The sequence below is a fragment of the Eubalaena glacialis genome, chromosome 8 (assembly GCF_028564815.1).
Source record: "Eubalaena glacialis isolate mEubGla1 chromosome 8, mEubGla1.1.hap2.+ XY, whole genome shotgun sequence".
NCBI classification, from domain to species: Eukaryota; Metazoa; Chordata; class Mammalia; order Artiodactyla; family Balaenidae; genus Eubalaena; species Eubalaena glacialis.
Window position 1 is genome coordinate 21,787,491 of NC_083723.1, and position 15,058 is coordinate 21,802,548.

Below are 15,058 nucleotides of genomic sequence, written 5' to 3' on the forward strand. Positions count from 1 at the left end.
TAAAGAGATTAGTTGTATAAAATGAATATGATATTTTAAATTCCAACAATATTTTAGAGAGCTAATGTAAATCTAATTTTAGAATGTCAAATTTTTCCTAATTTTATTCAGTTTGTAGAAAAGCTGTGATAACTGAGATAACATTTAAGTATTACACGGAGAGTTAAAAAGCATGGCCTGCAGAAGTATTCAGCTAGAGTTAGGACGCAATACTTGGTGAACCCTGTGAGAAATTAGCAGGAAGTGAAACACAGTTACGTGAACATTTTCCACTCTTCCTCATTAAGCCCTTAAATTAACAAAATGCATGCACTGAGTCTTCAGCATGCCAAGGCAGTCATGAGCAACACCTTTCACAATCTGGTTCTTGTCTATTTTAGAGACTCCTCTCCTTTTACGGCATTTCATGCCCCTTATACTTGAACTACAATGAACTTCTCACAGAGAAAACCACATTAAACATGTCGTTATTACATATCTTTTTCTAAATGCTCTTTCCTCAGCCTCAAAAATCTTTTTCCATCTTTTTGCCTTCTAATTTTTAAAAAGTCAGCTCAAATATCATCTTCTCTGGGATTTTCTTCCTCATTTCTCCTGCTACTGTTGTTGACCTGCCTTTTGCATTTTCACTGTACATAGTTCATGCCACCACTACATTATTTTAACCATAGTGCTATAATTCACCTGTTGACATCTATCTTCTCAATTATATTATCACACAGTGCTGGGTACACCACAGATACTCAATGCCATTTGGTATACAAATAAATCAGTAAGAAATGAAATGACAGTCTTGAATAACAAAGCACTAATGAAAAGCTTATTTGGAAACAGAAATTGTGACTACAGAGTAAAGTCTGTTCCACGAGGACAGAGACCATGTCTGCCTTGTCTACTGCTATATTCCTAGCACTTGGTCTACTGTCTGGCAGCATGTGGATGCTTTGTAAGTATTTACTTGAGAGCTTGTTTGGAGGTTCTAGCAGGGGAGCACAGCTACTCCTATACCCTTGACCTAAGAATGGCCCACCTCTATTGAGGACGGTTGTCCTCTTCGACCGAGCGCACAGCTTTGGGAGGGACACACATGGAGTAGTGAGGGAGGAAGGGGATACCTGCCTAGCCAGCCAGATTGGCCAGATCAACCCTGGTGATTAATGGGGTGACAGATGTTGCAGCCAGATCACCCTCACATTCTATAAATATTTACTAACTAAATACTTAATGTATATGGAAAATAAGAAAAAACAGACTACATATTAATTGAAGATAAACTGAAGAAGGGCATCCATAAAGAGGTAATAAGAGAAGCACCTCTAGCATAAGAGGTAGTATATCAAGGAAAAAAGAAACTGTAGAAAACAATAAGATCATTGATTAGCGAAAAATTTTTTTAAAAATTACTAAACATATTATAAACATGAAAGAATACTGGGGGGGAGAGGCAATATAAGTTCATGTAAATATGATTTATGCTTTCAGTTAGTCAGAGTGGTCACAGACATTAGCCTGACCACAGAAATAAAAATAACAACGTCCTTCACATCTGCAAAAGATTCTGCCACTATCATTTGCCACTATGCATTTGTGTTTTCCTGTTTAATACCTCTACCTGGGGCATCAAAAGTGGTATTTAATCTCCAAATGGAGTTAGTTATTCATTTACAAGCATACCACATTATGACTGCATACCTGTAATTTATATTGGTGCTGCATTATTTTAGGTTTGCTTTCCTATGATACACTGAAGCACTTAACTTGGTATCATCATCAAACAATATTTAAGAGGACCTGTGTGCCTCTAATACTTATGCCCATGTACTTACAGTTCACTATGAAGAAGCTGAAATCTCTAAATGTCCATTCCACTCACACTTTTTTTTTTTTTGGCCGCGCCAAGCAGCATGTGGGATCTTAGTTCCCTGACCAGGGGTGGAACCCATGCCCCCTGCAGTGGAAGTGCGGAGTCTTAACCACTGGACCACCAGGGAAGTCCTTATACCACTCACGCTTTTGACCTAGATCAAGGTGATGGTCAAGGTACACTGGTAGTATTTGTAAACTCAGATGGCAAGATTAAGACTTCAGGGCAAACTCCACCCAAGGTTATAAGAATTCTACACATAGAAAGCTTACCCTCTTTGCTTGGCACTTGGAATTGCCCATCTGTGCTGGCAAGGTTGGATGTGGCAACCCTTGACCCCAGGTTTCATGCCGTGGTAGTCAAGGTTTCCAGGTACCTGATTTGTACCTCCTTTTTCTGTCCTCTTTCACTAACAGATGTAAAACTCCCAGTGACTTTATTCTAGAATTTAGTGTTTTCTACTCATTGAAATCAAACATAGGGATAAAACGGGGCAAAGACTAGGATTAAAATCCGAAAAATAGAAATTACAATGTAAATAGACTTAATCAGAGCTTGGCTTGGATTTAAAAGTTAACTTAAAAAGTGGGTATTTATTTGATGGTTTTTTAGTTTAGCTGTTTTAGTTATACATCTGTTTTTCAATCTAATGGTACACAGAAGTAGTCGTTCATCCAACGTGAATCAAGAAAAGCCAGCACTTGCACCTGAGGCAAGATACATGTTACTTCATGGCACTGTTCATTAATTATTCAGACAAGCTTTTCAAATTAGAATCTGTGAAACCAAAAAATTGAAATGATAACTTTGTGACAGTCATAGTTTTGTAATTTCCTGGCTCTACTGACAAGTGCAGCATTTGCACAAAATTGTTCTTCTGTGGGTCATCCCTTCTGGGAATCTGTTAGACCGGCTTCAGGATATTCAGGTTACCCAGACTTTGGGCAACTGCATTATAAAGTGTCTTGAGAAGTTCAAGCCACTGCTTATATAGGTCTGTCTGTCCTCACCCTCTCCCACTCTCACTCCTTCCCCTAAAAATACTCTTGGCCTAGTATGAGATAAAAGCACTTGTGTCTACCAGAACCCTAAGAAACACTGCATCTTTTCTGAATGTGTATTTTTGAAACATAATTTAATTAATTGAAATTTCTAAAAAGGCATGATCAATGTTTAGATTTAAAATTTTGACACTTTAGACTTCTGCTTCCTCTTGCAAGATAGGCTACATTAGAAAATTAGTTTAGTGTCCGGATGAACACGGAATTCCAGTTCATTTGTGAAAAATTCCTTGTAAGGCTTTTCAAAGCATAGGATGAGGTAAAATGTCCACAAACATGAGGCTTACACAAGGCACTCAGTAAACATTATCCCCCTACCCACAGTGATGGTCTGAAAGTGTGGCTGAAACAATGAAGCAGAGAACAGTTATTCTGGAGGTGAAGTTTTCCTGTTCAAGAACAAAGTAAAGTATAAGCGGCAAAGGAAATTCACAAATTGGGTACAGGGCTGTGTTTTCAATCTAGAAATTCTATGAATTTATCATCTTTCTTTACACCTCTTTGCGACACTTAGGTTTCAAAGTCGTAATATATACTTTACCCTCTACCCACCAATTCTTAGCTAAAATAGTTCCCTCTTTCCAGAAAACTGACTAGTACCATAAAACTTATGCTTGTCTTTTTAGAGATTTACAACACTGAGTAAGGCTCCTGTCATACATTTTACAGGCTTCCTATCCCTTTCTTAAAAATAAGTATCAAAGGATTTCCCTGGTGGCACAGTGGGTAAGACTCCATGCTCCCAATGCAGGGGGCCCGGGTTCGATCCCTGGTCAGGGAACTAGATGCCACATGCATGCTGCAACTAAGGAGCCCTCAAGCCGCAACTAAGGAGCCCGCCTGCCACAACTAAGACCCAGCACAACCAAATAAATAAATAAGTATCAAAAAGATCTGATGTCCTTCCATACAAAAATTCTGGCAGCAAAATTCACCTGCCAAGAGATGTTACAGATGGTTTCTATTTACTCTGTTTGGTCCCTTTTATTCTTTCTGCCTTCTTCCTGCTCCGTGGTGGCTGCTGACTCTCCAGCGAAGCCTTTAAGCAGCAGCCACTCCCTCACCTACAATTTTCAACTTCCCCCAAACTTGAGTACATACGCGAACTGGAAAGACTGTGATTGAGCAAGTGGTTAAGTCATATTTGTTGTAAATTATCAGTGGTTAAGAGGTGAGAGTTCAACTCACCTGCATTGTTGAATTAAAAAAATATGGGCTGAAAGTTTCACATCTTGATAGTTAAGGCCCTTTCTTTTCCCCCTTACCCAAGTTCCAGGCAGGAGAGAAAGGGGGAAGGGCAAAGGGGTTAAGTACCCCCTCCCACCCTGAAAGGAGCTGTCCTGAAAGCCTCACCCAGACTTCCATGACATCACTGCCATCCCTAGGAATGAGGGAGGTTGGGCAGTCTACATTTTTGTTTGTTTGTATTTTTTTACCTAGGCACGTTGCACCTGAATGAAATAAAGTTCAGGTAGTAGGAAGAAGGGGGAAAACAGATACTAGACATCTCTGCCACAGACATATTAAGTTTGAGGTGCTTTTGATATATCTGTGGAAGATGCTGAGTGGTTAGGTCACAAACACAGAGGACCAGCCAGGTTTACAGATATACGCTGGGGAGCTGCCACTATAAAAACAATTTACTGACATTATGGGCATTTTTGAGATTGGCCAAGAAAAGGAATAATGTGAGGGAAAAAATGCCCTTAAATTGAAACTTGAGAGTCTCCAGAGGAGGAGCCTATAAAATATTGTGAGAAGGAGCTGATATGATGAGTCTGAAATGTTTTTGAGATATTCAAGTGAACTAATAGTGGCACTTGAATTTGAATGATAATTTTCTCCTGGTGTCCCCACATCCATCCTTTATTTATTAAGAATTTTTATTTTGGATACTATATGGCTAAACAAGTGCTATTTGGGTACTTTAACTTTTTCTTGTAACTTGATCTCATAATAATTAATTGCCTTTTATTTTTTTAACTGGAGTTACTTTAATTATTTCTGTATGCAACACCTCTACTTACAACACAGAGTATATCTCAACTCTGGGACCTCAAATAGGTTGTTTTTTACCTCTTAAATTTAAGAACGATTATAACCAGGGTGAGGGAAAAGATTTACATAATCATCACAGAGCCCAATGTTGGTGGATGCCAGAGAAATTAATGGTGAATCTATGGTTCAGTGGGTTCTTTTGTCATATATGTATACATGGATTCAAACTTGAGAGGGATCTTATTTGTCAGCAGAAAGGGCAAAAATATAATGTTATGCACGTTAATAAGTTTCCTTTTCTATAGTTAATTCCAATAGTTCTTTTAACAGGTTAGGTGTGGATGGATGCAATGCTGGTCAATAGGTTTTTTACTTCAACTGTAAAACAGAAAGTTTTCAGATGAATACAAAGAAACTGGTCCTAGATATTATGTTTTGTTCCAGTTTGATAGAGCTCTTTTTGAAGTTTATTCAGAGTTGCTTAACTCCAAGATTCTGAAGACAGCTATGGAAGAATCAAAATTGACCCTCTTACTCCTGTTACTACTCTGTTATCTAAATAGACCTTTCTTCCTACAGGACAAGATTATGTCAGTTTTTTTCTTACAGCTCTGACCATCCCTGTATGAGGGAGACACCCATAAAATCTCATGCTATAAACCTGGTGTTGTTTCACTATTCAGATCTGCAGCTAGAGCTATTCTGCACTTTTGGAAAAGAGTTATAGAAATGTATTCTGAGTTGTATGAATTTTCAATGCATCACTGTACTAATATCAATACATTAAGAAAGAGTGAAACTAATAAACTAAGAAACAGTCACTATGGCTGAAATGCACATGTAGGTATAACTAGATTCATCAGAAAGCTAAAATTTTGACTTTTTTTTTTTTTTTTTTTTTGGCTGCACCACCTGGCATGTGGGATCTTAGTTCCCTGACCAGGGATTGAAACCGCACCCCCTGCAGTGGAAGCGCAGAGTCTCAACCACTGGACTGCCTGGGAAGTCCGTTGATTTTTTTGTGGATATACTATTGCATCACTATAGAACTATTCTATTAGTTTCTGGTGAAAAACAACTAAATTAGTTAATCAAAATTCAGGCTGAGTCATTAATTGATTTATCCATTCAATAACCATTTGGTGGGTGTCTAATGTATACAAGGTATTTGCTAGATTCCAGAGATACAGTGGTGAATAAGAGTGAATAAGATTAGAGGAAAACATAGGCAGAACACTGTATGACATAAGTCACAGCAAGATCCTTTTTGACCCAGGTCCTAGAGAAATGGAAATAAAAACACAAATAAACAAATGGGACCTAATGAAACTTAAAAGCTTTTGCACAGCAAAGGAAACCATAAACAAGACCAAAAGACAACCCTCAGAATGGGAGAAAATATTTGCAAATGAAGCAACGGACAAAGGATTAATCTCCAAGATTTACAAGCAGCTCATGCAGCTCAATAACAAAAAAACAAACAACCCAATCCAAAAATGGGCAGAAGACCTAAATAGACATTTCTCCAAAGAAGAGATACAGATTGCCAACAGACACATGAAAGAATGCTCAACATCATTAATCATTAGAGAAATGCAAATCAAAACTACAATGAGGTATCATCTCACACCGGTCAGAATGGCCATCATCAAAAAATCTAGAAACAATAAATGCTGGAGAGGGTGTGGAGAAAAGGGAACACTCTTGCACTGTTGGTGGGAATGTAAATTGATACAGCCACTATGGAGAACAGTATGGAGGTTCCTTAAAAAACTAAAAATAGAACTACCATATGACCCAGCAATCCCACTACTGGGCATATACCCTGAGAAAACCATAATTCAGAAAGAGTCATGTACCAAAATATTCATTGCAGCTCTGTTTACAATAGCCAGGACATGGAAGCAACCTAGGTGTCCATCATCGGATGAATGGATAAAGAAGATGTAGCACATATATACAATGGAATATTACTCAGCCATAAAAAGAAATGAAATGGAGGTGTTTGTAATGAGGTGGATGGAGTTAGAGTCTGTCATACAGAGTGAAGTAAGTCAGAAAGAGAAAAACAAATACAGTATGCTAACACATATATATGGAATCTAAGGGAAAAAAAAAAAAAAAAAAAAAGAGGTCATGAAGAACCTAGTGGCAAGATGGGAATAAAGACACAGACCTACTAGAGAATGGACTTGAGGATATGGGGAGGGGGAGGGGTGAGATGTGACAGGGTGAGAGAGTGTCATGGACATATATACACTACCAAATGTAAAATAGATAACTAGTGGGAAGCAGCCGCATAGCACAGGGAGATCAGCTCGGTGCTTTGTGACCACCTAGAGGGGTGGGATAGGGAGGGTGGGAGGGAGGGAGATGCAAGAGGGAAGAGATATGGCAACATATGTATATGTGTAACTGATTCACTTTGTTGTAAAGCAGAAGCTAGCACACCATTGTAAAGCAATTATACTTCAATAAAGATGTTTAAAAAAAAAAAAAAAGAGTGAATAAGAAAGATGTGGTCCCTGTCCCCATGGAGCTTACTATTTACTGAGGGAGACAAAAGATAAAAAGTAAGAAAATGATTGTAAAATAATTATAAACTGTGATAGGTGCTCTGAAAGAAAGAGAATGCTGTGACAGAGAATAATGAAAAGAGGAAGGCCTGTAATGACATCTGAAAGAAGAGTCAGAGGTGGGAGGGAAGAAGCGTTCCAGGCAGGGAACTAGCCTGGGCCAAGGGTCTTAGGCAGGACTGGGCATGATCAGGGAACAGAGAGAAAGCCATGTGACTGATGCAGCAGGAGCAAAGGGGAGTGTGGAAGAGATGTTCAACTATCTTTTCACATGGTATAAAGGTAGAAATCAAAATCCTAGAGCAAGAGTCAGCAAACTATATATTGCAGTCCAAATCTATCCTGCCTATTTTTATAGTTTTACTGGAACACAGCCATGCCCACTCATTAATATATTGTCTATGGCTGCTTTTGTGCTACAAGCAGTAGTTGCTAGAGAGACATGTGGTCTGCAAAGCCTAAAATATTTACTATCTGGCTCTTTACAGAAGAAGTTTGCTGGCTCCTGTACTAAGTGTGGACTAAATTAGAACTGACAACATGAAAGTTGAAAAGATCAGGCTTTCCTAAAGCATAGAACCACCCTTTATAACTGGTCAATGTTGATTCACAAAAGAAAGACACATGTGCAGGTAAGTGTGATAGAGGTAGGACTTTGAGATTTCCATGCCAGAAGGGTAGAAGGGATGTCTTTAAGGTTAATACAGGGTTTCATAAAGCACAGGGGGGGACTTCGCTGGTGGCGCAGTGGTTAAGAATCCACCTGCCAGTGCAGGGGACATGGGTTCGAGCCCTGGTCCGGGAAGATCCCACATGCTGCGGAGTAACTAAGCCCATGAGCCACAACTACTGAGCCCACGCTCTAGGGCCCGCAAGCCACAACTCCTGAGCCTGCGTGCCGCAACTACTGAAGTCTGCGCGCCTAGAGCCCGTGCTCTGCAACAAGAGAAGCCACCGCAATGAGAAGCCCGCGCACCGCAAGGAAGAGTAGCCCCCACTCACCGCAACTAGAGAAAGACCGCGCGCAGCAATGAAGACCCAACACAGCCATAAATAAATAAATAAATAAATAAATTAATTAAAAAAAAAATTAAAAAAGCACAGGGGGTCAGGAACCTGGACGAGGCCAGAGGATAGTATACTGCAGAGCAAAAATGCAGTTAGGCTCAGGAATATTGGAGGACATTATACACAGAGAAAACCAGATTCTAGGAGGACAGCTCTAAACACTGCTAACACACATTTATCATGGCTACAAGTTCACATATATTTGCTTAGTATCTATTCTAGCAATTGACAAAGGTAGGGCCCTGAGTTAACAAACAAACAACTCTCAAAGGCTACCTTATCCAAAGTTAAGTCACTTTTTTCTAGATCAGAAGTCAGACTGGGTTATGTGACCCACAGGTATGTTTTGTCTGGCTTGCGTAGTTTCTTAGGAAACGTCGCATTAAAAAAATCTAGACATCTAGCAAGTAGGCCTGCTTCATTTCCATATAGGAACAATCAGCAATGTACCTTGTAGATAAGGCATATAATTCCCAGTTTCCACAGTCCTCACCACTTCCTATTATATTATAGTCAACCTGCCTTATTATTTTTTTTTTTTTTAAACATCTTTATTGAAGTATAATTGCTTTACAATGGTGTGCTAGCTTCTGCTTTACAACAAAGTGAATCAGTTACACATATACATATGTTGCCATATCTCTTCCCTCTTGCATCTCCCTCCCTCCCACCCTCCCTATCCCACCCCTCTAGGTGGTCACAAAGCACCGAGCTGATCTCCCTGTGCTATGCGGCTGTGCCTTATTATTTTTTTAACCTATCAAGACCATTTGATTGTAACCTCTGATCCTCATCTTATCATAAAGATCACAAACTGCTCTTTATATACTTCTTTTCAACATTTGTTTTCTAACCATGTCCCAGATACTATGCATACAAATATAAATAATGCATCATCCCTGCTCTTAAGGAGGCTCTCAGGCTAGAAGCAGAGACCAATGAGTTAAATGCTCCTAGGCAGAATGATGATGGCACAAAGAAACGATCAACTCTGATTTGGCAGGTCAGGAAGCGCAGTACTAGGGAGATGCTTGAACCCAATCCTGGAGGGGTATGACAGGCAGAATGCACAGAGCGACAAAGAGTGCCACTCTTTTGGCAACTACACATAGTTCAGAATAGATGAAACAGAGGAAAGCTGTAGGAGAGTGAGAGAGAAAGGAGTGCTGGGGTTATATCAAGAATGGCTTGTATTTACACTGGAAAGTGTGACTTTTATCCCATATGCCAAAGGGAATTAGTGAAGAGACTGAGGCATAATCAGGTTAATATTTTAGAAATATAATTTTGGAAGCAGCATGGAGGATAGTTTAGAAGATGTAAGACTTACAGTTAGGAAGGGATCATTGACAAAATCCAAGCTGGCTGGAGGCCTGAAGGCAAGAGGCAGCAGTGGGAATGGAGAAGAGAAACTGGTTAGAGACAGTGACTGACTAACGCAGAGGGTGAGAGAAAAAAAAGAAGTCAAAGAAGACTCCCAGGCTTGTAGCTTGAATGATAAGGTGGATAAAAAATGCAGGAGAATGATACATGGGAGGATGAGAATGGATGGTATAAAATCTGAGGTGTAAGTGGCTACAAAAGCGGCAACATACATTTGGCATCTGGATAAGAGTCAGGAATCAGGCGGAAGGTCAAGGCAGGACAGAAAGACTTGGGAATTGACAGCATTTCTGATAAATCAGAAGACACTGTGATGCGTAATACCACATAGAGGTATTTAGAGTCAGATAAAGAGCAATGACATATCCCTAAGAATCCCCAACTCCCCAATAAAAATTAATTAAAAAAATAAAAGAGCATATGAGAGAGAGAAAAAAAAAAGTGCAGTCTGTGTCCTCAGAGGGCAGCCAGGTGTCAGACAAGAAGATGGAGAACCAGGGTACAGGGTAGTATGTTTTCAGTAGAGCTGTTAGCTGTTAGAGGAGGAATGAAAAGAGGTGGGAGAGATAATAAGTGAGTAAACAGCAACAACAACAAGCGAAAAGAAACGGGGACAAGAAGAAAAGGAGCCAGCAAATTAGGAATCTAGTCTTGACAGGGAGAGAAGGCTTCTCCAAGGAAGTGAGGCTTAGCTTGAGCTGAGATCCAAAGGATGTGATGTCTCATAGGTACCTCATGTTCATCAGGCCCAAGATCAAAGAGCATCCCAAACTTGTCATTCTTCCAGGGTTTCCTAGCTCAGTGAATGGTCCCACTGTCCATCAAGTCACGCAGGTTAGAAATGTAGGAGGTATTAATGACATCTGCCTCCCTTATGCCCATTATCCAAATCATCACATAAGCATCAGGTAAAGAGAAAAGCAGTCGGGTAGAGGAAACAACATATATAATATTCCTAAATTGAAAGACAGTATGGTGCATTCTGGAAATTGAAGACCTTTTACTTTGAGATAGAAGAGGAAGGGGCTAGATCATGATGGGTTTTGTTGGTCTAAAGTTAAGGATTTTGTTCTTTATCCTAAGAGAAATGGAAGCCATTGATGGGTCTGAGGCAAGGAAAGTGACAAGATCAGATTTATCTCTTGAAAAGTGCATTCTGGGTAGAATGGCAGGCAGACTGGAGAAAACTGGAGTATAAGAAGACCAGAAAAAAGGCTACTGTAGTCATCCAGGTGAGAGGGGTGGTACTTGGAATAGGGTACCAACAATGGACATGGAGAGAAGTGGATGGTTTTAGTGCTAGTAGAGATTAAGCCAGTAGGAATTGGTGACAGTAGTGGGAATTCTCTCCCAGTTCAATGTTGTTAGGAATGACCTAGTTGTAAGGGAATGGCTGATTACATGGGAGAAAAGACAGATAATTGAGCATGTTTTGTAACAGTACTGCCCTTAGACCTGAGTGAGTACCCTCCTCCTGCTGCAAAGGACATTGAGTCCATGAGGTCAAGGGGCCATGTCTGCCCCTTGAGCCTGCACTCCTCTTTCAGAGTGGCTAGATCTGAGGGCAGATGCAGCAGCTGATTACACATCACTATTTGCAGGGGGTTCAAGATGTGGACATAGCTTGGACATGCTGGGTGAGGTGGGTGAAGACGTTGGGAATGGGAAGAGAACAGGGTCAGTCTGAGGGCTCTAGAAGTCTGAGAATTCTAAATTTAAACCTGGCCTTCCAGATCATCATTTAAGTAGATTTGCCAAGGTAGGAGAGTAGAATATATTTTTAATAATAGTTTGTTATCCTGATTTATAACTTAAATATTTAGACACATGGTCTGTGAACCTCCATAACCACACTCTTGCTCAGGCTCTATAAATTTAGGGTCTGCCTTGATAAGAGTGTATAAAAGAATATAGTGCAATTAGTAACGAATTCAGGTGAGAGTCCACTTTAGCTGGGCCCTTAAGAAGTCAAATCTTCCAGACTTCTGCAGGGAAGATAAGGGTATAAATGGTGCAAATTGACAGGCACTATATTATGTATATAAGAGACACTCTCTTATATCTGGAGGGCCAACAATTAAGAAGTTATTTTAATTGTAATGATTTCAATGTGATTTTGAAAAGCTTCTTAAATACAGCTGAAGTTTAGAGCGCAGAAGGGATCTTAGTAATCATGTAATCAAATATACTCACTTAATAAATAAAACAGAAATTCAGACAGATAAAGAGCACCCTGACTGAGGTCACAAAGCTAGTCAGTAGCAGATGATTTCCAGCCGCATAATCTCTGTCCACACTTTTCAGTAAGACATCTACTGTCAGTCAATTCCAACTACACAGCTTACACTTGCTTTCATTGCTATGCATTAAAATACAGTGAATAGTTTTCATTACTTTAAAAATCTGACGCACCTCAAAAAAAGTCTACAAACCAATATTAAATTTTGACTCCAAAATATTCTTAAAACCAATCCCCTTTACCCCTCAAAAGTGAAAACAAAATAAAGAATTCCAACTTCATGAGGTGACAAGAACTGGTAATTCTGGAAAGTTACTTTTAATTGTTTTCCACAAAGTTATAGGCAACTTCGGGCACCTTTTGGGACTCAAAATATCCACTGACTGGTCATCTCCTCATTTGACTACTTTTATTTTTACATCTATTTCTTTGACTTCTTGGTCTCATGTAAGACCTTAGAGTAAAATTATAGTCGTACTCTTCACTTGGTTGCAATTACTGTAACCCATCTCCTCAAATTCCTTATCTTCTAAGCTACAAATCAAAGCACGCGCTTACAAAACATCGAACACTCAGACTGCTAACTAAACGCTAAAATACACACTTTAAAAAAAAAAACTTGCTTTTCAAACATCTATAAATATCGCGAATGAATTTTTCTTAGCGAATCTGTTATAATAATGATAATAAAATTAAAATCTTTAACGGTCTAATCACAAGAGCTTAAAAAAAAAAAAAATTCTCCAGGAGAGTCTTACCTTCAAGCTCGGTAGTAATCCGAAAGTTCTAGGTGTGCAGAAGTTATCTCCCTCAAAGCATTAGAGATGACGATCTTAGCAAAAGAGTAACACATCTTGTCAGGACACCAAGTGACTTTTAGCTCCTCCCATCAGTCGACTACTGCCTAACAGAAGGAAGGATTTAATTTCCGGCAAAATTTTCTCCTCGGAGCTGAGAATCTGCGAAATTCGGCTTTCTGAGCGGGAAAAGGCAGGGGAGGGACCAAAAGGACTCCTCAGGGAAAAAGGAAGGGAAAGTGGTATAACACAAAGTCGACGAGGCAGAGACGAGCGCGGGGCCGGGGCAGACTTTGGGGTCTGGAGTTGGGGTTCTCTCAGACACTCACTGGGCGCCCGCGTTCACGCTGACGACAATTGGACGACCCTCCCCTCACAGCTTGCTCCGCCATTAGCTGCGCCCCGCGGACCTGTGACCTCCAAAACTGGTACGCTTGGCGATTCCCCCCACAACTTCGGCTCCAGACTCGCGCTTTTGATTGGTTCTTAAGATATCCCTCAGCGTGGCTCGCCCAATGGAGGGCCCGGCCGCTCCGCCCCTTCCCCGCCCCCTGAGGAGAGCCCGCCCCTGCCCCGCGCCTGGGAGCGGAGGAGAGTAAATACAACAGGAGCGCAAAATGGCGGAACCGCCGAGCCTAGTGCACTGCGCCCCCGCCGCCGTCTCGGAGAAAGAACCGTTTTCCAAGCTACAGCCCCCCTCCCGGGACCCGCCGGGTCCTCTGTCCGCCAAGAAGATCCGGACTGAGGAGAAGAAGACGCCGCGGAGACTGAACGGAGAAGGAGGCAGCGGCGGCAACAGCAGGCAGCTGCAGTCTTCCGCGGCACCTTCGCCTCAGAGCTATGGCAGCCCTGGGTCTTGGAGCTTCGCCGCTCTGTCTGCTGCCCCCTCCCCGTCCTCTGCTCGGAGCAATTTCTCTTTCTCCGCTGGCACGGCCGTCCCCTCCTCAGCCTCTGCTTCCTCGTCCCAGCCGGTGCCGCGCAAACTGCTGGTCCCTCCTACGCTGCTGCACGCTCAGCCTCACCATCTCCTGCTGCCGGCCGCCGCCTCCTCCGCCAACGCCAAGCCGCGCAGACCCAAGGAGAAGCGAGAGAAGGAAAAGAGGAGGCACGGCCTCGGCGGGGCGGGCGAGGCCGGCGGGGCAGCCCGCGAGGAGAACGGGGAGATGAAGCCGCTGCCGAGAGGTGGGTGCCGGCGCCGGGTTGGGGGAGGGGAGGGCGCCCCGGGTCCCCGCCACCCGCTCGCGCCCGCGGGGCCCAGGCAGGGGGAGCGCGGGGGCCGCGTGCGCCAGCCTGGAGGGGGCGGGAGGCGTCCGGTTCTCCGCCGGAGATTTTGCGGTCCCCATGGGGACAGGAAATGGAGCCTGTAATTTCGGTAGCACCGAGGGGGATGGCTGAAATCTATTTTCTGTATCGTTTCTGCCTCGATAATGCGCGGCAGGATTTGTAGAATTCGATGTAGAGGACCCGCCTAGGTGTGTTTCGCTACGGAGGGAGATGGGAGGGAATGGGATCGCGAAGGGTTTGGTCCTGTAGAAGATGCTTGATTATTAGACCGTTTAGACGTGATCACGGAATTTGTATTTGTGACACAGGCTCCAACGCCAGAAAATCCTGTCAAAAAAAGGGGTGTGGAGAGCATTGGCGTCAGCTGGAAGCTGCCAGAGGCCTGAGCTTTTCATCCCTATTAGGGAAATGAGGTAGTGTGCAGGGCCCGGAGTGTGCTGTTTCATAAGGTACCCTCCCTCCACCCTCCTCTCCACTCCGTGTTCTTAAGTGTTGTGAGTGGTCCTGTTTGAAATAGCACCCTTCAGAAAGAATTTTCAGCCATATTCTTTTTTTCCTGCAGCAAATGATAAAATCAGGAGCATTGACGTTTTTTTGGCCAGACCAAGTACTTGCTGCAAAATGTTTTAGCATCAGAGAAAGGCAAATTCTTAAGCGTTCTTTTCAGACACGACTGCGCGGTTTTCTTTTAAAAAGTAGGCTAGTCATATAATTTTCAGGAAGTATTTCTATAAAATAGGTGGTCCTACCTATTTAGATGTTTGATACACAGTTTTGACAGTGGTACA

At 41.9% G+C, this 15,058-nt stretch overlaps 1 protein-coding gene and 1 long non-coding RNA gene across 5 annotated transcripts in view; one reads left to right on the top strand and one right to left on the bottom strand.

The window, feature by feature from the left end:
• The window catches only part of LOC133096768 (uncharacterized), an 88,143-nt gene extending 74,674 nt beyond the window's left edge, over nucleotides 1-13,469 (bottom strand). For 2 of the 4 annotated variants that reach the window (XR_009701822.1, XR_009701821.1), the window contains exon 1: nucleotides 12,948-13,469. This is a non-coding gene — a long non-coding RNA (uncharacterized LOC133096768). The remainder of the gene's footprint in view (nucleotides 1-12,947) is intronic. The other 2 variants (XR_009701823.1, XR_009701824.1) reach the window with 1 other exon arrangement.
• A 115-nt stretch (nucleotides 13,470-13,584) lies between these two features.
• RSBN1L (round spermatid basic protein 1 like) overlaps nucleotides 13,585-15,058 on the top strand; it is a 62,823-nt gene continuing 61,349 nt past the window's right edge. Inside the window, exon 1 of the mRNA XM_061197641.1 lies at nucleotides 13,585-14,168. Within this exon, the coding sequence (XP_061053624.1) occupies nucleotides 13,604-14,168 (565 nt within the window). The 5' untranslated portion in view covers nucleotides 13,585-13,603. The remainder of the gene's footprint in view (nucleotides 14,169-15,058) is intronic.